Source organism: Entelurus aequoreus, linkage group LG20 (assembly GCF_033978785.1).
Source record: "Entelurus aequoreus isolate RoL-2023_Sb linkage group LG20, RoL_Eaeq_v1.1, whole genome shotgun sequence".
NCBI lineage: Eukaryota > Metazoa > Chordata > Actinopteri > Syngnathiformes > Syngnathidae > Entelurus > Entelurus aequoreus.
Window position 1 is genome coordinate 14666769 of NC_084750.1, and position 23284 is coordinate 14690052.

Below are 23284 nucleotides of genomic sequence, written 5' to 3' on the forward strand. Positions count from 1 at the left end.
TTTGTTAAAAGACAAGACAGATAAAATAGCGTGAAACCCAGAATGGTTTTGTAGATGAACACATACCAACGATTGAGGCGTCGAGCACATAAAGACGTCCAGTATATACGTACATCATTTATCCATTTTTTAACGTAATTTTTTATATACATGTTACAGGTTATATATCTTTTATTATTGAATGTATCAAATGTGATGAATATTTAATGGACCACAATGGAAACAGCCTTTTTAAAGCATTACATGGATTCAATTCTTTAAGATGTCAATCAAATGCAGAGGACAAATTTCACCACACCTAGTGTGTGTGTGACAATCATTGGTACTTTAACTTTGACTTAAATAAACTTCTCTATCAATCAATCAAACCCTCCACCATCGACCGCTACGTAATGGCCACCCCTGATTTATATCATGATTTGATGTCACAGGGTGTGTGGCCACGGTGCCCATTTACCATCTAGAGTAGATCTGGGCAAATTAAGGCCTGTTAAGCTTTTCAATCTGGCCCACCGGACATTACCAAATAATTTTTTTAGATGTTTAAGATGTAAAGTGTAGCTGCCGTTATGATGTGCACTCATGTTTTCTAATGAGCGTAAGTCTTCAACTATACTAAGTATTTCAATGGTTGGAATCTGCACTTTTGCATGATAATTTAGTGACCAGTGTTGTCCCGATGCCAATATTATTTAGATACTTTTCGGTACTTTGATACTTTAGTAAATAAAGGGGGCCGGAAAAAATTGCATTATTGGCTTTATTTTAACAAAAAATCTTAGGGTGTGGTGGACCGGTACTTTTCAGAGACGGTATGGTACCGGATATGATTCATTAGTATCGCGGTACTATACTAGTACCCATATACCGTACAACCCTACTAGTGACTATCTATGTCACAGCAGCTCAGACGGGGCACCAAGCAGTGTGGGCGGGGAGCGTTTCCACAGAGTGTTTCCAGAGACTGAAATGTAGGTGTCAGGGACAGATGCGGAAGGAGATTTTTACAACAAAGTTCTACAGCTTGGTGATGTATCAGATAGGTGTTTTTTAGTTTTGTTTTTTTACCCTTGGCGATCATTTTTCGCTGTGTTTGTTGCATTGTAAAATATGTTGATTGAGAGGGGGGGTGTGATGTTCATATGTTGTCAATATTCAGGGTTTTATCCTTGATAGAAACAGTCAAAATTCTGTTTGAATGCTAAAAATTTTATGACAGACCGCCTTACAATCAGACTTTATTGTGAGTTTTTATATTAGTTTTCCTAAAAATAGATATACCGGCCCCCAGACACATTTGTTTCTCAAAATTTGGTCCCCGAGTGAAAAGAATTGCCCAGGCCTGATCTAGAGTGTGTTGCGTTGACCAGCATTCCTCCAATGGGGAATTCAAATTGCTAGTCTCTCCCAGATTCTTTTTATGGCAATAAGCTGATGTTTATATTCAATCAACAGGCAGTAGTTGGTATTTTGTGGTTTATTCTCCAAGCTTAGAGGACAAACGTGATACCAATCCAGCACACAAGTGTTCCCTCTAGCTCGGTCTCCCCTCAAACCCCCGTGATCTTCCCTCTGTCCCTCGCCCCCACTCCCTTTGTTTAGACTACTCTGAGTTATCTCTACTCTGACACATTCCAATCTAGAAGGCCGACTACGAGACTCAAAAGAAGGAAGAATACTAGCTATTCTTTATATGACTATAGGAGTTTAGAAAGAAGTAACACTTAAATATGGATACGATTTGGATCCGCTTCCCACAAGTGTCACGTCCACACAGGCGGTGACGGGTCAGGAGGAATGCGTGGAGACTCTCCTTCAGCGCGGGGCCAGCGCGTGTGCGAAGGACATCCGAGGCCTGGCCCCTCTCCACTTGGCGTCCGCCTGCGGCCGGGTGAGCGCGCTGGGCGCCATGCTGCAGGCCGACGGCACCTCGGACGCTCTCTCGCGGCTGGCGGACAAGCAGGGCTACACGCCGCTGCACTGGGCCTGCTACAGCGGTAAGCGAGCTCAGCCGCAAACCCCAAAGCTCGACAGAATATTTGAGTGTATTTATTGAAATCTCCCTCCTGGCAGGTTGTGACGCTTGTGTGGAGTTGTTGTTGGAGCAGGAAGCGTTCAGGAAGACGGACGGCAGCACGTTCAGCCCGTTGCACTGCGCCGTGTAAGATGATGTCTGCAGGTTGGATGTCTGCAGGAAGCGTAACAGCCGTGTGTTTCAGTATGAACGATAACGAAGGAGCGGCCGAGATGCTGATCGATTCCCTCGGCGCCGACATCGTCAACGCCACCGACCGCAAGGGCAGGTGAGAGACACAGCGGTCGCCACTGGTCGTCCGGACGACAATCCCACACTCTCCTCGGCCCACGCAGGTCCCCGCTTCACGCCGCCGCTTTCTCCGACCGCGTCGAGTGCATTACCCTGCTGCTGAGCCACGGCGCCCACGCCAACGTCGCGGACGCGCACACGCGCAGGACGCCGCTGATGATGGCCGCGCTCAACGGACAAACCAACGCCGTGGGTCAGTTTTGCACCTTTTGAGCGGACGGGGTTGTGTCATGTAACTTTTGACTCCTACGTGGGTGTGTTGCAGAGGTGTTGGTGAGCAGCACCAAAGCAGACTTTGCTCTGCAGGACACGGACAGCAACACTGCCTTGCATCTGGCTTGTAGCAAGGTACCGTGCACTTTTTGGAATAATGTTTGAATCCTGCCAAAATGTACCAATTGTGGACGTTTAAAAAAATGGATAATTCTTTTTGAATGGGGAGAATGTCCCTGAAAACTGGGAATTGTTGGAGGTTGAGGTACTGCTGTATGTATCAAGCAACCATTTTTAGACAAATATTCATAACAAAAAATGTAAATTTAGTTTTTAGATTTGAAGTTAAGTACATACATACGCATACATATACTTATATGTATGTATATATGTGTGTGTATATATATATACACATAGTTGGGCAAAAAAGTATTTAGTCAGCCACCCATTGACAATCAATGGTGGCTGACTAAATACTTTTTTGCCCCACTGTACATATACCGTATATATATATGTATGCATATACATATGTATGTGTATATATATAAATATACATATATATACACACATATATATATATATGTATACATACACATATATATGTATATATATATATGTATGTATGTGTATATATATATTTATATATATATATATTTATATATATATATTATATATTTATATATATATTTATATGTGTATACGTATATATATATACACACTTTTTAAGGAAAGATTAACAAATTAAATTTAATAGTACAATATGAATATTTGTATGGTTCTTTTACCAACTGCACAATATTGGATGAAATGTAATGTAAGATCTTTAAAAAAGGTACTAAGACTACAGTGTTTATTGTTGTGTAATATTTGGCTATTATTATTTAGACCACCTGGTTGATGGATGAAATAGTAACAAACAGGTCAAATTTGTCCAAAGCGTGGTTGCTTTTTTCACCAGTTGTGTGGCCATCTTCTGCCCTCAGGGTCACGAGACGTGTGCCTTGCTGATCCTGGAGAAGATCAGCGATAAAAACCTCATCAACTGCACCAACGCCTCTCTGCGCACGTACGTGTGGTCATGTCATCTCATCTACTCTCTGATCGCTCTCCTGAATGGCTTTCCCTGCAGGCCGCTCCACGTCGCCGCCAGGAAAGGTTTAACGGTGGTGGTCCAGGAACTTCTGGGCAAAGGAGCAAGCGTGCAAGCGGTGGATGAAAACGGTTGGCCTTGTTAGGTTTTAAACAGTTGTTGGATGAAAGAAAGCAGCTCAGTGGTCTCTCCTTCCACTTCTCCTCTCTTTAGGTTACACGCCCGCTCTGGCCTGCGCCCCCACCCGCGACGTGGCCGACTGCTTGGCGCTCATCCTGCACTCCATGATGCCCGCCTCCCCCATGGTCACCACAGCAACGTTGCCTGTGTTCTCGCTGCCTCACACGGTGATCAAGCACCACCTGGCGACCAATCACGTCACAAAGGGTGTGGCCTTTGACGCCCTGCCTGCTCTGAGGCCCGACCGGGCTGCGTACTGCAGGCCGGAGCACCCGCTGTCCTTGCTCTCTGCTGACGATGAACTGAATGACTCGGATTCAGAGACCTACTGAAGACTGCCCCCTAGTGTTGAAGGCAGTGTGAGACTCTTGAACTGGGAGCAAACACCAACATAGAGGCAGAATGACATCACACTAATAAACTCAGTGTTTTAATATTCCAAACTAGTGTCATATAAACTCCTTAAATATATTAATATACTTAGAGAGAAAAAGTATTATTGTAAATGGGACCAGATGTTTCTTCACTGTCCTTTCTATTTATGTTGAGCCACTTTGCAGTTAAAGTTGTATTTCCACATCATTGGAGAGATGGTATCATCTTTTTTTTAATTACTTTTTTTAGTGAAGGATTTGTTGGTGCACCTGCAGCAGCCACACCTCCATGTTTCTGTGTGAGAGAAATAAAGATTTGATTTTTGAGAACCAGCACCCTTGCCTGCGATGTTGTAAAGTCGGAGCAAAGAATAAAGTTATTTCCTGATCTTCAAACCACACCATTTCAGGTGTGTTTGTGCACATGTCTGGCCAGTTGTCCAGGTGATAGACATGTCCCTTACAAGCAGGATAGATTAGATAGATAGATAGTAATATTGATGATGTTCTGTGTCCTCAATTGTGCTAACAATTTCAACATAGCAGTGTTTAAAAATCCCTCATTGACAATTACAAACATCACATCTCTTAACACCGTGTCCAATATTTTCACAAAAATACAATAAGTCATATTTGGTTCATTAATAGTTCAAACATTTAAATAATGAGTCCATATATTGGAATATGGGATCCATTATCAACTAAATGCAGTTTTTTTTTCTACTGATATCATCCTCATATGTACCAGTCAGTTGGACATTTATCCATTTTTGAATATTACCCTTTTTGTTATGATACATATTGAAAGTAATGCATTATTTTTACTCTTTGACACATTACTTAATTGATAGAGATCCCCAAAATATAAGTTTGCAGTGTCATTGCGACGTTTATATTAAGGACTGATTGCTTCTTTTGTTGTTTTCAACCATAACTCTTTTATTCTGACATTCCCACAATAAATGAACAAGCGTTGCCTCGGCTACCCCAACACTTCATACATAGCAAGTTACCTACTACACCAATTTTAAACAGCAGAGAAGATGTGAAATAAACTGACTCTATTGAATAGATTGTATCTTTAATGCTTCTAAGGGCTTATTGGCATTTTCCTAATATCATTCCATGTCTCTTTCATCTCAAATGTTTAAGTCAATCATCCATTTCCGAACACATGCATCTCATTTGCATTTCTAGTGTGGCGTTCATTTATTATTCCATAAATTAGTTTAATTTCTTAAATGTATCTTGATTAAAAGTGCATCCAGTTCATGGCTATTTAAAGACAAACTTTCAGAGGATATGCATTTACTTACAGCATGTTTTAAAGGAGATAACATTTAAAAAATAAGATTTCTGGGGTACATTATATTATCAACTAAATCATTGAACGGTTTAAAAGACTTTTTATTAATAATGATGGTTTAGTAATACGTCTTGTCCATTTAACCACATTTTTATTCACTATTAGGATTGTACCAAAGCTGTTGATTGACAGATGTCATTGACTTGATTCCTAGTATTTGACAGTTTTAGTATGTTAAAGGTGGCTTCTATTGGGCTCTGCCTCAATTCGTTAGGTTTTTTTTAATATAATCCCCACATCAATGTCCAAATTCATTAACATCTTTTCTATGTTGATCCAGTCCTTATCTGCAGAAAAATTAAGTGGCTTGCTTGTTCACAACTGAAGGAGATATAATAATGTAAGAAGTGAACAAGCAAGCCCCTTAATTTTACTTTAATTCTTCTGTAGATAAAAACCCAATCAACATACAAAAAAAGATGTTAATGAGTTTGGACATTGATGTGGGGAGCTTATATTACATTATTGATGTGGGGAGCTTATTATATTATTGATGTGGGGAGCTTATATTATATTAACAAATTGAGGCAGAGCCCAATAGAAGCCGCCTTTAACATTCTAACTGTCAGAAAATACTAGGAATCAAGTCATTGACACTTGTAAATCAACCACTTTGGTACAATCCTAATATCATTAATACAAATGTGGTTAAATGGACAACATGGAAAGACTTACTAAACCTCACCATATTATTATTAATAAAAACTCTTTTAGTTAACCACTGTAATATTGAAGTAATGCATTATTTAAACAAGTGTATTCTTCTCTAACATTGTCACGCAAGTGTAAGAAGTTACTTCAATATTACAGTGGTTACCTTCTTTTTACACTTGTGTGACAATGTTTAAAAAATACATTTCTCTATTACAGTGGTTAACTTTTTACACTTGTGACAATGTTAGACAATACTTGTTTAAATAACCACTGTAATATTGAAGTAATGCATTATTTAAACAAGTGTATTCTAACATTGTCACACAAGTGTAAAAAGTTAACCACTGTAATAGAGAAATGTATTTTTTAAACATTGTCACAAGTGTAAAAAGAAGGCAACCACTGTAATATTGAAGTAACTTCTTTTTACACTTGTGTGACAATGTTAGAGAATGCATTATTTCAATATTACAGTGGTTGGTTAACTTCTTTTTACACGTGTGACAATGTTAAATAATACGTTAACCACTGTAATATTGAAGTAACGTATTAAACATTGTCACACAAGTGTAAAAAGAAGTTACTTCAATACTACAGTGGTTAACTTCTTTTTACACTTGCATGACTGTTAGAGAATGAATCATTTCTATATTACAGTGGTTACCTTATAATTGTTAAAGAATACATTTCTATTACAGTGGTTAACTTCTTTTTACACTTGTGTGACTGTTAGACAATACACTTGTTTAAAGAGTGCATTAACTTCTTTTTACACTTGTGTGACTGTTAGACAATACACTTGTTTAAAGAGTGCATTAACTTCTTTTTACACTTGTGTGACAATGTTAGACAATACACTTGTTTAAAGAGTGCATTAACTTCTTTTTACACTTGTGTGACAATGTTAGACAATACACTTGTTTAAATAATGCATTACTTCTATATTACAGAGGCTAACTTCTTTTTACACTTGTGTAGGGCTGCAACTAACAACTAATTTGATAATCGATTAATCTGTCGATTATTACATCGATTAATAATCGGATAAAAGAGACAAACTACATTTATATCCTTTCCAGTATTTAATGAGAAAAAATAAGCATACTGACACCATGTTCTTTCAACTTGCCAAATAAAACAAGGAAAACGTTACAAAAAAGGTTTTTGTTTTTCTTAAGTGCACAATAGCCATATTTTACTTGTGGGGATTTCTAACCTGGCAACCTATTCCAACCATTCTGCCATGTTGGATGCTGAATGTCTTTCCTCTAGTGGCATGGTGGTAAGGCACATTGCTTCCTCTCCAATGTGATGCCACGTATTGCCAAGGTGGCTCCACTTGTCCACACGTCAGTAGTGACAGCTATTTTGCTCTAGGTGGCTTTTATGTCACTGCTCGTACTTCCTCTCCATCACTTTGGTCTTCCTTTGTACCAAGTCACTAATGCTGGCTTCTTTCTGAAATGAGAGAAACCATATAATGAACATACATAGCAGCAACATTTACATGTAACTCAATACATACATAGTTGATTTAATTCATAATTTCACATACAAGGCAAATACGTCACCACATTAATGAAATAAATGGACATTGGGAGTGTAGCATACACCAATAATAACACAGAAATGTAACTCATCAGATATTGTACACGTTTCTGTTGTGAATAATAAAAGGATTCATTTTATGCTGTCTCTGAATAATAGCATGAAATATACCTGCACCTACATTACATTTAGTTATACTAAAGCATCACTCAAATTTAAATATATTTATATAGCGGAGTCACATTATCAGCCCCGCGTTGCAACAAAGGCATAACTTTAACATTACTCACAAAAAAGCTAAACTCATGAATGCCTGTTGACACTCAAGACAACACAAAAAATGCACTCTAAAAGTTAACACACAACAGTTGCTGCTGCTTAAAATAAAATCTCATTAAAGACATACAAAGACAGACACAAGGGATCTATGTACCCAGACTATGGACTTAAAAAGTTACGTACCGTGAGTTGTTCCCTTCATCCATGGCTCCAACATGTTTCCTCTTCAGGTGCTCCCGAAGCAATGTTGTACTTCCGTGCCATTTTGCAGTAAACTCTCTTCTTTGCAGTCTTTAAAGTGAAGTGTTCCCACACTAAAGACCACTTAGGTCCTACACTCTTTTTATACTTATTTTGATTGTTGTTTCTCAGCTGTTTGTAAATGTTGCAGTTTATAAATAAAAGTTTGTAAAAAAAAATATACAATAAAAAGTTACCTCAGCACATAATCAGATTTGTTGGATCTATACTAACTTAATCGCCAACTATTTTTATAATCAATTAGTTGTTGCAGCCCTACACTTGTGTGACAATGTTAAAGAATACACTTGTTTAAAGAATACATTATTTCAATATTAGAGTGGTTAACTTCTTTTTACACTTGCATGCTACAAATCATATATACATACATAGTGTTATGGGCTAGGAACAGAAGACTAGGGTTTCAGTTTCGACTCAGAGAGAGAAAGGCAGAGCTTGAATTGCAGTTTGGTTATTTGGTATTAGTGATAGACCGCAGATAAACACACAATTAGTTGAATGGCCATTCAACATGAAAGCTATTTGAAGAAACAAACACAAGTACTATACACATATACAGTATACTATTCTAATTCCATTAATCAGTGTCTCTGGATCTTGTATAAATCTCAGTTCAGACTTATTAGTTCTTGAAAAAAAAGGATGGCAGTACAGTCCATGTGCTGCAGGTTAAGATGAACATGTAAAGGGTCGGCTGGAGAGCCTCCTACCAGAACAGGTGGTGGGGTCCCTGGCTGGAATCTTCCAAGAACCATCCTTGGACTAGATGCTTCTTTTCCTTAGCTCGCCATCCAAAAGAGCAGCCTGGCCTGTGTAAGAGCCAGGAACATTCTTATAAATCCATGTGTACACAAAATATCTTCATTAAATAATACTAACTGTATTATAAAAGTATTCACAATATGTTAGTTCTTTCCTCAATATTGTAAAATATAAATCAATAAACATGTCAGAATCACAACATGCTACAATTAAAGCTGCAAGCAGCGATGGACGGGACAGACTTTGACGGCACATAAAATCTAAACCGGAGCAGTAATTCAAACTCTTTAGTCAACTTTTAAATCAGACGGGTTCAATCTCACTCCTGTGCTAGTTTGAAGCAGACACTACAAACTCACTCAGAGGAGATAATGTTTGGAAAAAAAGTGACTGTTTTTACAAAACTTGTTTTGAAGGGGGAATTGCAAACTTCCTGTTGATTTTTGCTGGGGGTTGTCAGTGAATGAAATCTAAGGTCTAAGTGAGACCTACATTAGGAGGTTTTTGTTTCATGTCTCTACGACATTCCTACTGGGAGTTACAGGCAGTTTTGTCTATGTTTTCTTCCTATGGGGCGATAGAGCGCAATTTTGAGTTTCGGGGCTAGGTTTTTTGATTAGATCGCAATTTAACAGTCCTGATGTGTGTGTCAAATATGGTGACTTTTGAAGCATGTTAAAGGGGTCAAATATGGTGACTTTTGAAGCATGTTAAGGGGGTCAAATACGGTGACTTTTGAAGCATGTTAAGGGGGTCAAATACGGTGACTTTCGAAGCATGTTAAGGGGGTCAAATACGGTGACTTTCGAAGCATGTTAAGGGGGTCAAACATGGTGACTTTCGAAGCATGTTAAGGGGGTCAAACATGGTGACTTTCGAAGCATGTTAAGGGGGTCAAACATGGTGACTTTCGAAGCATGTTAAGGGGGTCAAACATGGTGACTTTCGAAGCATGTTAAGGGGGTCAAACATGGGGAGTTTCGAAGCATGTTAAGGGGGTCAAATTACAGCTCAAAGAGGCGGCGGTATAATAATAATAATAATACAACATTACAAATACAATAGGGTCCTCCGTCCCAAAGGGACATTCGGTCCCTAATAATTAGCAGCATAAATTATGACCTATATCTGGAGTCGGGAACCCGCGGTTCTTTAGCGCCGCCCTAGTGGCTCTCTGGAGCTTTTGCTCAAATGTATGAAAAATGGAAAGGAGGAGTTCTTTTACACTGGCTAAGAAGTTATTTAGATAATAGACAAGAGTTTGTGGGTAATACATCTGAACAAGTGAGGATTAAATGTGGAATTCCACAAGGTTCGGTTTTGGGACCAAAATTGTTTATTTTATATATTAATGATGTATGTGAAGTATCAAAGTTATTGAAATGTGTATTATTTGCAGACGACAACAACTTTTATAATTCAGGACATTACTTAAAAGCATTATTGAACAGGAAATGATTAAACTTAAGAGATGGTTTGATGTCAATAACTTATTAAATGTAAAAAAACAAACAAGGTTCATGATTTTTTGTAAGAGGAAAAGGGAGGAAACGATCAAACTGTTGATATTGAAAGGGTTTCTGAACTTTATTTTTAGGAGTGATACTGGATGACGATCTGACACGGAAATCTCATATTGCACATGTACGGAAAAAGAGGTCTAAGAGTATTTTTATATTAAATAAGGTCAAATGTGTTAGATTACAGGGCAATGTGTATGTTGTATTGTGCACTTCTATTGCCATGTATCAGCTACTGTGTGGAAGAACATATAAGAGTAACATGAAGGCATTGTATCAACTACAGAAAAGAGCTATAAGGATTATTCATAAAGTACATTACTTAGAACACTAACATTTTATCCATTAATTCGGGTTTATTGAAATTACAGGAGCTAGTAAAGTTACAGACATGTGTTATATTTAAGGCTAAAAGTAAAACATTACCAGCAAAATTACAAAAAATGTTTATCACTTGTGAGAATGAAGAGCGTAAAAGAAAACTTCAGTATTCAAGGACAACTTGAAAACAAATGTGCATATCAGTGGTGGGAGTTACACTATGGAATTCTTTACAATCAGAAGACTGTAAAAATATATTTCAATTGAAAAAATATATATAAAGACAGAACAATAAAATCACATGGACAGCCATAAGTGTTTACATTTTGCTTTATATTTATTATTTTACTTATTTTTTGTATTTGTTTCATCCCATGAGGTGTATATTACTTCTTTTGTTCAGCTAGTACTTCATAAAGTTTTGCACTTTGTTTGTTTTCATTATATTTAAATATATTTGTTTGGTTTGTATGCTATCCATTGAATAAGACTACGTGTTATGTTGAAGGAAAATAAGATTTTTCTTCATCCTGCTCCTTCTCAGGCATTGCTGTGTAAATGTGTGTTTAGCTTCTGAGGTTTAATTAATGCACATCAATGAAGGAGATGAACAAAAATGAAAGTAATGAATGAAAAACATTTATTTATGGTTTCTGTAAGAGGACAAACATGACACAAACCTCCCTAATTGTTATAAAGCACACTGTTTATATTAAACATGCTTCACTGACTCCAGTATTTGGCGAGCACCGTTTTGTCCTACTCATTTTGCCGGTCCTTGAACTCATCGTAGTTTGTTTCCATGTGTGTACAGCTCGGGTCATGGCTACATTCACACCCACCTGCACAAATGTACTTTAAAATAAATATGACTTTTTTTGTTTTGTTTACTAGGGCATATGCATTAGTTTGACCATTTAAAATCAACAATAATAAAAAGGAGATGCTTGGAAATAGCATAAAAATGCCCCAAAAACGTGGAAAAACGCGATTCATAGCGTTACTTTTTGGTGTGACCATCATGAGTGTTCTGTTTAGGTATATTTCTTTTATGTTTTGATAAATCATATTTATGTATTACTAAATTTAAATAGGTATTGATCAATCTTTAAGCTGTGTGTATTTAGTTTGCTTTAGTCATCTTATTTAGAATTGTAGTTGAAACTTTTACAACCTTGTGTTGCGCTCATGATGGCGTTACCAAACTAGATTTTGATTATTTATTCCCTTTTTTTACATTTAGTATATTTAAATATTCATTTATAAACATTGAATACATTTCAAATATCGCCTTCATCTTATAGGGTAATGTTTAGTATGAGTGTAACACTAAGCTTCATCACTTTGACTTGTAATATCTCTAATTCTGCTGGTGTTTTATGCTTTTTGGAACATTTACTATATGTATAATACAATAAAGTCCCATATAAAATTATGTTTCTAGCAATACTTTAATTTTGCCTCAAAGTAACACTCCAATGTCCATTAGTGGAGCTGTACACATGTATAACTTTCTAGGACGTGTTTTATGCCACTTTTTTCTGTCTCATTTTGTCCACCAAACTTTTAATGTTGTGCATGAATACACAAAAGATGAGTTTTGTTGATGTTATTAACTTGTGTGGGGTGCTAATCAGGCTAATCACTGCAAGCTAATCAATGCTAACATGCTATTTAGGCTCACTATATGTACATATTGCATCATTATGCCTCATTTGTAGCTATATTTGAAGTCATTTAGTTTCCTTTAAGTCCTCTTCATTCCATTTATATCTCATGACACACTATCTCTATGTAATAAGTAGGGCTGTGAATTTTGGAGTGTCCCACAATTCGATTCAATATCGATTAGATTCTAAATAAATTTGATTCAAAAACGATATTTTCCCAATTCAAAAGGATTCTCTATTCATTCAATACATGGATTTCAAGCAGAGTAGTAGTAGATGTTTGTAAAAAGCTTTTATAATAGTAAAGGACAATGTTTTATCAACTGATTGCAATAATTGAAATTTGTTTTAACTATTAAATGAATCAAAAATATGACTTATTTTATCTTTGTGAAAATGTTGGACACAGTGTGTTGTCAAGCTTATGAGATACGATGCAAGTGTAAGCCACTGTCACACTATTGTTCTTTTTTTAATTAATCAATCCAACACAACAATACCATAACAATGCAATCCAATTCCAAAACCAAACCAGCAACACTCAGAACTGCAATAAACAGCAATTGAGGAGACACAAACACCACAAACCAAAAGTAGTGAAACAAAAATGAATATCATCAACAACAGTATCAATATTAGTTACAATTTCAACATAGCAGTGATTAAAAATCCCTCATTAACATTATCAAAATTAAAAAAAGAACAATAGTGTCACAGTGGCTTACACTTGCATCGCATCTCATAAGCTTGACAACACACTGTGTCCAATATTTTCACAAAGATTAAATAAGTCATATTTTTGGTTCATTTAATAGTTGAAACAAATGTACATTATTGCAATCAGTTGATAAAACATTGTCCTTTACAATTATAAAAGCTTTGGACAAAAATCTACTGCTCTGCTTGCATGTCAGCAGACTGGGGTAGATCCTGCTGAAATATATGTATTCCATGAATAGACAATCCTTTTCAATCGGGAAAATATTGTTTTGGAATAGAGAATCGTGTTGAATCGAATAAAATCCATTTTGAATCGAATCGTGACCCCTAGAATCGATACTGAATCGAATCGTGGGACACCCAAAGATTCACAGCCCTACTAGCTATATGTACATATTGCATCATTATGCAGCTATATTTGAGCTCATTTAGTTTCCTTTAAGTCCTCTTCATTCCATCTCATGACACACTCTCTATGTAATAAGGCTTTTACTTTTTTGAGGCTCCGGCCACATTTATTTTTGTATTGGTGGTCCAATATGGCTCTTTCAACATTTTGGGTTGCCGACCCCTGACCTATACAGAGCAGTCCGTGCACTAAACGTGCTTATTATTATCAACACATTTAAAAGTACATTCAATACACAAATACTTATCCAAGGTTGAAGTCATACAACTTGTACATGGACGACTGACAATATGCCACAAAGACTGTTGCAATGGAAGAAACACTCATATATATATATTCAGAAACATGGACTCACCAACACAACTTCATGACAGCTTCATCCAGCGCTGGTAGTCGTACACACACACACACAACTTCATCCAGCGCTGGTAGTCGTAGTCGCCTCTATAAAGTCAACAAATAGACATTTAGTTTACGCTCAGTCAGCACAATATTTCAGGTGAAAAGCAGAATAAAAAGCTACCTGGAGCAGAAATACAAATCTGTCTTCTGGCCACTTCCTGCTTATGAGCGCAGCTGATTGGACCGTGGCGGTCACGTGACTAGGGAGAGTGGAGAGGGTAAATAAAAAGCAAGAGCATACCAGTCACTGCAAAAGGTGTGGCTTTGACACCTGTTAGAGAATACACTAGTTTAAAAAGAGTGCGTTATTCCTATATTGCAGTGCTTAACTTCTTTTTACACTTGCGTGACAATGTTAGAGAATACACTTGTTTAAATACATTACTTCAATATTACAGTGGTTAACTTCTTTTTACACTTGTGTGACAATGTTAAATACATTAACCACTGTAATATTGAAGTAACGTATTTAACATTGTCACAAGTGTAAAAAGAAGTTTAAAAATACATTTCAATATTACAGTGGTTAACTTCTTTTTACACTTGTGACAATGTTAAATACATTACTTCAATATTACAGTGGTTAATGTATTTAACATTGTCACAAGTGTAAAAAGAAGTTAACCACTGTAATATTGAAATGTATTTTTTAACTTCCTTTTACACTTGTGACAATGATAAATACATTAACCACTGCAATAGAAATGTATTCTTTAACAATTAGAAGGCAACCACTGTAATATAGAAATTATTAATTATCCAACATTGTCATGCAAGTGTAAAAATAAGTTAACCACTGTAATATTGAAGTAACGTATTATTTAACATTGTCACACAAGTGTAAAAAGAAGTTAACCACTGTAATATTGAAGTAATGCACTCTTTAAACAAGTGTATTGTCTAACATTGTCACACAAGTGTAAAAAGAAGTTAACCACGTTAATATTGAAGTAATACATTATTTAAACAAGTGTATTGTCTAACATTGTCACACAAGTGTAAAAAGAAGTTAACCACGTTAATATTGAAGTAATGCATTATTTAAACAAGTGTATTGTCTAACATTGTCACACAAGTGTAAAAAGAAGTTAGCCACTGCAATATTGAAGTAATGCATTATTTAAACAAGTGTATTGTCTAACATTGTCACACAAGTGTAAAAAGAAGTTAACCACCGTAATAGAAATGTATTCTTTAACAAAGGTAACCACTGTAATATTGAAGTAAATTCCTTTTACACTTGTGTGACAATGTTAAATAATACGTTAACCACTGTAATATAGAAATGTATTTTTTAAACATTGTCACACAAGTGTAAAAAGAAGTTACTTCAATATTACAGTGGTTACCTTCTTTTTACACTTGTGTGACAATGTTTAAAAAATACATTTCTATATTACAGTGGTTAACTTTTTACACTTGTGACAATACACTTCTTTAAATAATGCATTACTTCAATATTACAGTGGCTAACTTCTTTTTACACTTGTGTGACAATGTTAGACAATACACTTCTTTAAATAATGCATTACTTCAATATTGCAGTGGCTAACTTCTTTTTACACTTGTGTGACAATGTTAAAAAATACATTTCAATATTACAGTGGTTAACTTCTTTTTACACTTTCACAGTAACTCTCCAACTTTGCTTGTAAAGGACGTAAAGCTCGGCAATGAGAAGTTGTTTTTTTTCCATTGACATTTTTGTGGAGTAGAAAAAGTACAAATACACAACAATGACAGTGACTCAATGTTGGATTTTACTGCCGATTTCAAATGTGATTACATTTAGCATTTTAAAGTCACCTTGTTAGTGTCGACTCATGAGTCACAAGGGAGGACTACCTTTCACTTTTCAATCCATACTGACACTTAAGTACCACAAATGTGTTAAAAAGGAATATATTGTTTGACACTCAGTACTGTCTCATTTGCAAGTACTGTACTGTTGCATGCAGTTGCAACTTCAAGACGTTAGATGGCAGTAGTCTATAAGTTACCGTGTTTTGCCTTAACCAGGAAGTAGTCTTTGCCATCAAGTTAATTGTGCCAATCTGTTCTTATGTCGAGCCCTACAAAGTGTTTATACTGTAAGCGTTGTACGTGTTTAATTGTGACGTGCATCTTAGTTGTCATTACCACATCTGAGAGGGTTTAATCAGGAGCGTGTCTACCAAACATACCTGTTGACTTGTGCCATGTCTCTCAGGTGTTACATACCTGTTGGGATGTTGACTTGTGCCATGTCTCTCAGGTGTTACATACCTGTTGGGTTGTTGACTTGTGCCATGTGTCTCAGGCGTTACATACCTGTTGGGTTGTTGACTTGTGCCATGTCTCTCAGGCGTTACATACCTGTTGGGTTGTTGACTTGTGCCATGTCTCAGGTGTTACATACCTGTTGGGTTGTTGACTTGTGCCATGTCTCAGGTGTTACATACCTGTTGGGTTGTTGACTTGTGCCATGTCTCTCAGGCGTTACATACCTGTTGGGTTGTTGACTTGTGCCATGTCTCTCAGGCGTTACATACCTGTTGTTGACTTGTGCCATGTCTCTCAGGTGTTACATACCTGTTGACTTGTGCCATGTCTCAGGTGTTACATACCTGTTCTTGACTTGTTGATGTGTGCCATGTCTCTCAGGTGTTACATACCTGTTGGTGTGTGCCATGTCTCTCAGGTGTTACATACCTGTTGACTTGTTGGTGTGTGCCATGTCACATACCTGTTGACTTGTTGGTGTGTGCCATGTCTCTCAGGTGTTACATACCTGTTGACTTGTGCCATGTCTCAGGTGTTACATACCTGTTCTTGACTTGTTGATGTGTGCCATGTCTCTCAGGTGTTACATACCTGTTGGTGTGTGCCATGTCTCTCAGGTGTTACATACCTGTTGACTTGTTGGTGTGTGCCATGTCACATACCTGTTGACTTGTTGGTGTGTGCCATGTCTCTCAGGTGTTACATACCTGTTGACTTGTTGGTGTGTGCCATGTCTCTCAGGTGTTACATACCTGTTGACTTGTTGTGCCATGTCACATACCTGTTGACTTGTTGGTGTGTGCCATGTCTCTCAGGTGTTACATACCTGTTGACTTGTTGGTGTGTGCCATGTCACATACCTGTTGACTTGTTGGTGTGTGCCATGTCTCTCAGGTGTTACATACCTGTTGACTTGTTGGTGTGTGCCATGTCTCTCAGGTGTTACATACCTGTTGACTTGTTGGTGTGTGCCATGTCTCTCAGGTGTTACATACCTGTTGTTGACTTGTTGGTGTGTGCCATGTCTCTCATGTGTTACATACCTGTTGGTGTGTGCCATGTCTCTCAGGTGTTACATACCTGTTGTTGGTGTGTGCCATGTCTCTCAGGTGTTACATACCTGTGCTTGTCATTCCTGCCATCATGCCTGCAGCAATAAACAAGTCATCAATTGGGTCCACAAGATGTTTGAGGTTTATTCCTCTCATGTTGTAGTAGTTCCCATCCACAGCTCGCCCGCTGCGCTCCATCGCCACCAAGTGGTCATACGTGCAACAAGTTCATAGTTCTTAGAAACTATCGCCACTATGTGGTCATACCTGCAACAAGTTCTTAGTTCTTTGATGTGTGATACATGACGTGTGACATGTGTTGTAAAGAAGACAAATAAGTAAATAAGAAGACAACTAAATCTTCCTTTTCTCCATCCTTCTACTCGACTTCTTCAGATTAGATCAGTGTGTTGCAAACTGAGCAGTAAAGAGGCCTGAATGGTTGATTTATTCATTGTTATTTTATTTTCAAATTTATTAGCCTGTGGAAAAAGTTAATGTTGATATTTACCTCAGAAGGCTGCAAATAGAAAAGAGGCATTACATTTTTTTAATTTTATTTTAGCATTGATGTTTTTTCATTAGTTTTTAGAAAGTTGATTTTGCACTATTAAGTTACACAAGCGTTGCTTGTTCCATATTCAGTGTTAAAGCAAATCAGTGTAGCAAACTGAGCAAAAATTAACATTTAATTCATGCACTTTCTCTGGCTACTTCAAGGCTGGAATGTTTGATTCATTCATTATTGTTATTTTATTTTCAAATGTATCATTAGCCTGTAGAAAAAGTTTATTTTGATATTTACCTCAGAAGTCTGCAAATAGAAAAGAGGCATTGAATTTTTTTTTACATTTTATTTGATATGCCATTGATATTTTTTAATCATTATTTGAAACTCGATTTTGCATGTCACTATAAAAGTTATAGAAGTGTACAGCTCCACTAATGGACATTGGAGTGTTACTTTCAAAGGCAAAATCAAAGTATTGCTAGAAACATAATTTTATACGGGACTTTATTGTATTATAGTACATGTTCCAAAAAGAAAAAAGCATAAAACACCAGCAGAATTAGAGATATTACAAGTCAAAGTGATGAAGCTTAGTGTTACGCTCATGACTTGCTGGAACTAAACATTACCCTATAAGATGAAGGCGATATTTGAAATGTATTCAATGTTTATAAATTAATATTTAAATATACTAAATGTAAAAAAAGGGAATAAATATTCAAAATAATCTAGTTTGGTAACGCCATCATGAGCGCGACACAAGTTTGTAAAAGTTTCAACTACAATTCTAAATAAGATGTCAAAAGCAAACTGAAATCAAATACACACAGCTTAAAGATTGATCAATACCTATTTAAATTTAGTAATACATAAATATGATGATTTATCAAAATATAAAAGAAATATACCTGAACAGAACACTCATGGTGGTCACACCAAAAAGTAACACTATGAATCGCGTTTTTGGGACATTTTTATGCTATTTCCAAGCATCTCCTTTTTATTATCGTTGATTTGAAATGGTCAAACTAATTTATATTATATATGCGTGCCGTAGTAAACAAACAAAAAAAGTCATATTTATTTTGATTGTTACATTTTGAAGTACTTTTGTGCAGGTGGGTGCGAATGTAGCCATTACCAGAGCTGTAAACATAAGCCTTGCTTGTTCAATATTCAATGCAAAACTTGTTAGGGTCCCTATTAAAAGGTTAATTGGTTAAACCTCGGCCCGCAGCTTTGTTCAGTTTTAAATTGTGGCCCACTCTGTATTTGAGTTTGACACCCCTGCTGCTCTACAATGACTTATGACAATGTAACAGTCATGTCCCAAAATGTCCAGCAGAGGGAGACACCCGTCTGCCTGAATGACTTGAACACATTGTATCCAATTCGACAATTATATTCAACTTATCGGCACTATTACACTTTTTTAACGTGTCCGACATGTTTTTCACTTATTGAAGACAACTTACAGCATTGCTTCTTCGCCGCTTTGTGTAGGATAGCAACAGAAATTACTACTTTACACCGCGACATGTATGACTTGTTTTCGAACGAATACCGGAAGTAATTTAAGTAATTTAGCGGAAGTGACATCATATAACCGCTGTTTACCAATTATAACATACAAACAAATATAAACAACTTTAGCTCCAAATTAAAGCATTGCAGTCACTAATACAAAAATATTATCAAGTAATTATGTTAAAGAATATTAACAAATGACTTCAGGACAACACACTAACTGGCATAAATAAATGTAACCTATTTTTATACAGTATATGCCTTGAGCTCTTATTTTGAAGGCGCTGAGAGCGGAAGTGATGACACGCTGTAATGGAGCGGAGGTTTTTGGAAGAAGGTAAATAAAAGTGGTCCTCGTGTAAACTTGGAGGCTCAGTGTTTGTTATTTTGTAGTTTCATACAGTACAGGCGACATTTATAAACCCTCGGTTACATTACAACGTGTCATCACTTCGGCTCTCAGCGCCTTCACAATAAGAGCTCAAGGCATAGACTACAACAGCGTATAACAGGAATTTAACGTCCAAAAGAGGAAAGCCCATAAAAATAGGTTACATAAACAAAACTTACTTGGCGAGGCAGAGCAGCAGGAACAAAGTCACCGCAGCATGACAACAATCATGAACAGAACAATATCTCCAGCCCGACTAACTGGCTTAAATAATAGTCTCCTCATTAGCACAGGTGCGTGTCCCGAACAAATGAGGCAGGTGAAACTAATTTGTCGCCATGGTGACGAAACAAACAAGGGAGCGCACACAGGAACTAAAAAGAGTCCAAAAACTAACAAACAATAACAAAACATCATCCAGACCACAGATGATGACAGCATCTAACTGTATATCATTTAGGAATTCACCTCATGATTTTATACAATTAACTGCTGGGCATTTGATTATTATATTTGTATACCTACTAAAAAAAAAGTGATTTTTCAGTACAAAAAAACAAACAACTGGCAGCTGAGTCGCCACAACTTGACCGTAAAATTTACGATTTTTTTCTTTATTACTGTCAATGGAAAAATGGTACTATAGTTTTTTTTTTTTCTGTAAAATCTATATTCCCGTCTCCGCTCGAGATGGTCTCCTCCACTATGGACTGGACTCTCACACTATTATGTTAGATCCACTATGGACTGGACTCTCACACTATTATGTTCGATCCACTATGGACTGGACTCTCACACTATTATGTTAGATCCACTATGGACTGGACTCTCACTATTATGTTAGATCCACTATGGACTGGACTCTCACTATTATGTTAGATCCACTATGGACTGGACTCTCACAATATTATGTTAGATCTACTATGGACTGGACTCTCACACTATTATGTTAGATCCACTATGGACTAGACTCTCACAATATGTTAGATCCACTATGGACTGGACTCTCACAATATTATGCTAGATCCACTATGGACTGGACTCTCACAATATGTTAGACCTACTATGGACTGGACTCTCACTATTATGTTAGATCCACTATGGACTGGACTCTCACAATATTATGCTAGATCCACTATGGACTGGACTCTCACAATATGTTAGACCTACTATGGACTGGACTCTCACTATTATGTTAGATCCACTAAGGACTGGACTCTCACACTATTATGTTAGATCCACTATGGACTGGACTCTCACACTATTATGTTAGATCCACTATGGACTGGACTCTCATTATTATGTTAGATCCACTATGGACTGGACTCTCACACTATTATGTTAGATCCACTATGGACTGGACTCTCATTATTATGTTAGATCCACTATGGACTGGACTCTCACACTATTATGTTAGATCCACTATGGACTGGACTCTCACACTATTATGTTAGATCCACTATGGACTGGACTCTCACTATTATGTTAGATCCACTATGGACTGGACTCTCACACTATTATGTTAGATCCACTATGGACTGGACTCTCACTATTATGTTAGATCCACTATGGACTGGACTCTCACACTATTATGTTAGATCCACTATGGACTGGACTCTCACACTATTATGTTAGATCCACTATGGACTGGACTTTCACTATTATGCTAGATCCACTAAGGATTACACTCTCACACTATTATGTTAGATCCACTATGGACTGGACTCTCTCACTATTATGTTCGATCCACTATGGACTGGACTCTCACACTATTATGTTAGATCCACTATGGACTGGACTCTCACACTATTATGTTAGATCCACTATGGACTGGACTCTCACTATTATGTTAGATCCACTATGGACTGGACTCTCACAATATGTTAGATCCACTATGGACTGGACTCTCACAATATTATGCTAGATCCACTATGGACTGGACTCTCACAATATGTTAGACCTACTATGGACTGGACTCTCACTATTATGTTAGATCCACTATGGACTGGACTCTCACACTATTATGTTAGATCCACTATGGACTGGACTCTCTCACTATTATGTTAGATCCACTATGGACTGGACTCTCATTATTATGTTAGATCCACTATGGACTGGACTCTCACACTATTATGTTAGATCCACTATGGACTGGACTCTCACACTATTATGTTAGATCCACTATGGACTGGACTCTCATTATTATGTTAGATCCACTATGGACTGGACTCTCACACTATTATGTTAGATCCACTATGGACTGGACTCTCATTATTATGTTAGATCCACTATGGACTGGACTCTCACACTATTATGTTAGATCCACTATGGACTGGACTCTCACACTATTATGTTAGATCCACTATGGACTGGACTCTCACACTATTATGTTAGATCCACTATGGACTGGACTCTCACTATTATGTTAGATCCACTATGGACTGGACTCTCACACTATTATGTTAGATCCACTATGGACTGGACTCTCACACTATTATGTTAGATCCACTATGGACTGGACTCTCACTATTATGTTAGATCCACTATGGACTGGACTCTCACTATTATGTTAGATCCACTATGGACTGGACTCTCACTATTATGTTAGATCCACTATGGACTGGACTCTCACACTATTATGTTAGATCCACTATGGACTGGACTCTCACACTATTATGTTAGATCCACTATGGACTGGACTCTCACACTATTATGTTAGATCCACTATGGACTGGACTCTCACTATTATGTTAGATCCACTATGGACTGGACTCTCACACTATTATGTTAGATCCACTATGGACTGGACTCTCACACTATTATGTTAGATCCACTATGGACTGGACTCTCACTATTATGTTAGATCCACTATGGACTGGACTCTCACTATTATGTTAGATCCACTATGGACTGGACTCTCACACTATTATGTTAGATCCACTATGGACTGGACTCTCACTATTATGTTAGATCCACTATGGACTGGACTCTCACACTATTATGTTAGATCCACTATGGACTGGACTCTCACACTATTATGTTAGATCCACTATGGACTGGACTCTCACTATTATGTTAGATCCACTATGGACTAGACTCTCACTATTATGTTAGATCCACTATGGACTGGACTCTCACACTATTATGTTAGATCCACTATGGACTGGACTCTCACACTATTATGTTAGATCCACTATGGACTGGACTCTCACACTATTATGTTAGATCCACTATGGACTGGACTCTCACACTATTATGTTAGATCCACTGTTGGAGCCAAAATTCCTTATTTGTTTATATTGTTTTTATTTTTATTTTCTCTAATTGATTGTTGGGTTCAGCATGTTTAATTTCCTTTTCGGCAGAGTGCTCCGCCCACTTCCTGTTAGGAACCAGGAAGGGTTGACAGGGAGGTGACTGTTGCTATGGTGCGGTTACTATGGTAG

The 23284-nt window shown here is 37.1% G+C and overlaps 1 protein-coding gene and 1 long non-coding RNA gene across 3 annotated transcripts in view; one reads left to right on the top strand and one right to left on the bottom strand.

Annotated features, from left to right (window-relative positions):
- Nucleotides 1–4516, top strand: part of LOC133635941 (serine/threonine-protein phosphatase 6 regulatory ankyrin repeat subunit A-like) — a 78997-nt gene extending 74481 nt beyond the window's left edge. For both annotated transcript variants that reach the window (XM_062029418.1, XM_062029419.1), the window contains 8 exons: nucleotides 1778–1997; nucleotides 2074–2161; nucleotides 2220–2303; nucleotides 2371–2519; nucleotides 2592–2674; nucleotides 3523–3605; nucleotides 3669–3760; nucleotides 3843–4516. In XM_062029418.1, the coding sequence (XP_061885402.1) occupies nucleotides 1778–1997; nucleotides 2074–2161; nucleotides 2220–2303; nucleotides 2371–2519; nucleotides 2592–2674; nucleotides 3523–3605; nucleotides 3669–3760; nucleotides 3843–4141 (1098 nt within the window). In that variant the 3' untranslated portion in view covers nucleotides 4142–4516. The remainder of the gene's footprint in view (nucleotides 1–1777; nucleotides 1998–2073; nucleotides 2162–2219; nucleotides 2304–2370; nucleotides 2520–2591; nucleotides 2675–3522; nucleotides 3606–3668; nucleotides 3761–3842) is intronic.
- Nucleotides 3405–14315, bottom strand: LOC133635946 (uncharacterized). Its single transcript, XR_009822143.1, has 5 exons — nucleotides 14217–14315; nucleotides 14049–14137; nucleotides 9002–9100; nucleotides 4425–4478; nucleotides 3405–4151 (listed from the first exon to the last, which is right to left on the bottom strand). It is a non-coding gene; the product is annotated as an uncharacterized LOC133635946 (long non-coding RNA).
- Between the last annotated feature and the right edge of the window lie 8969 nt (nucleotides 14316–23284).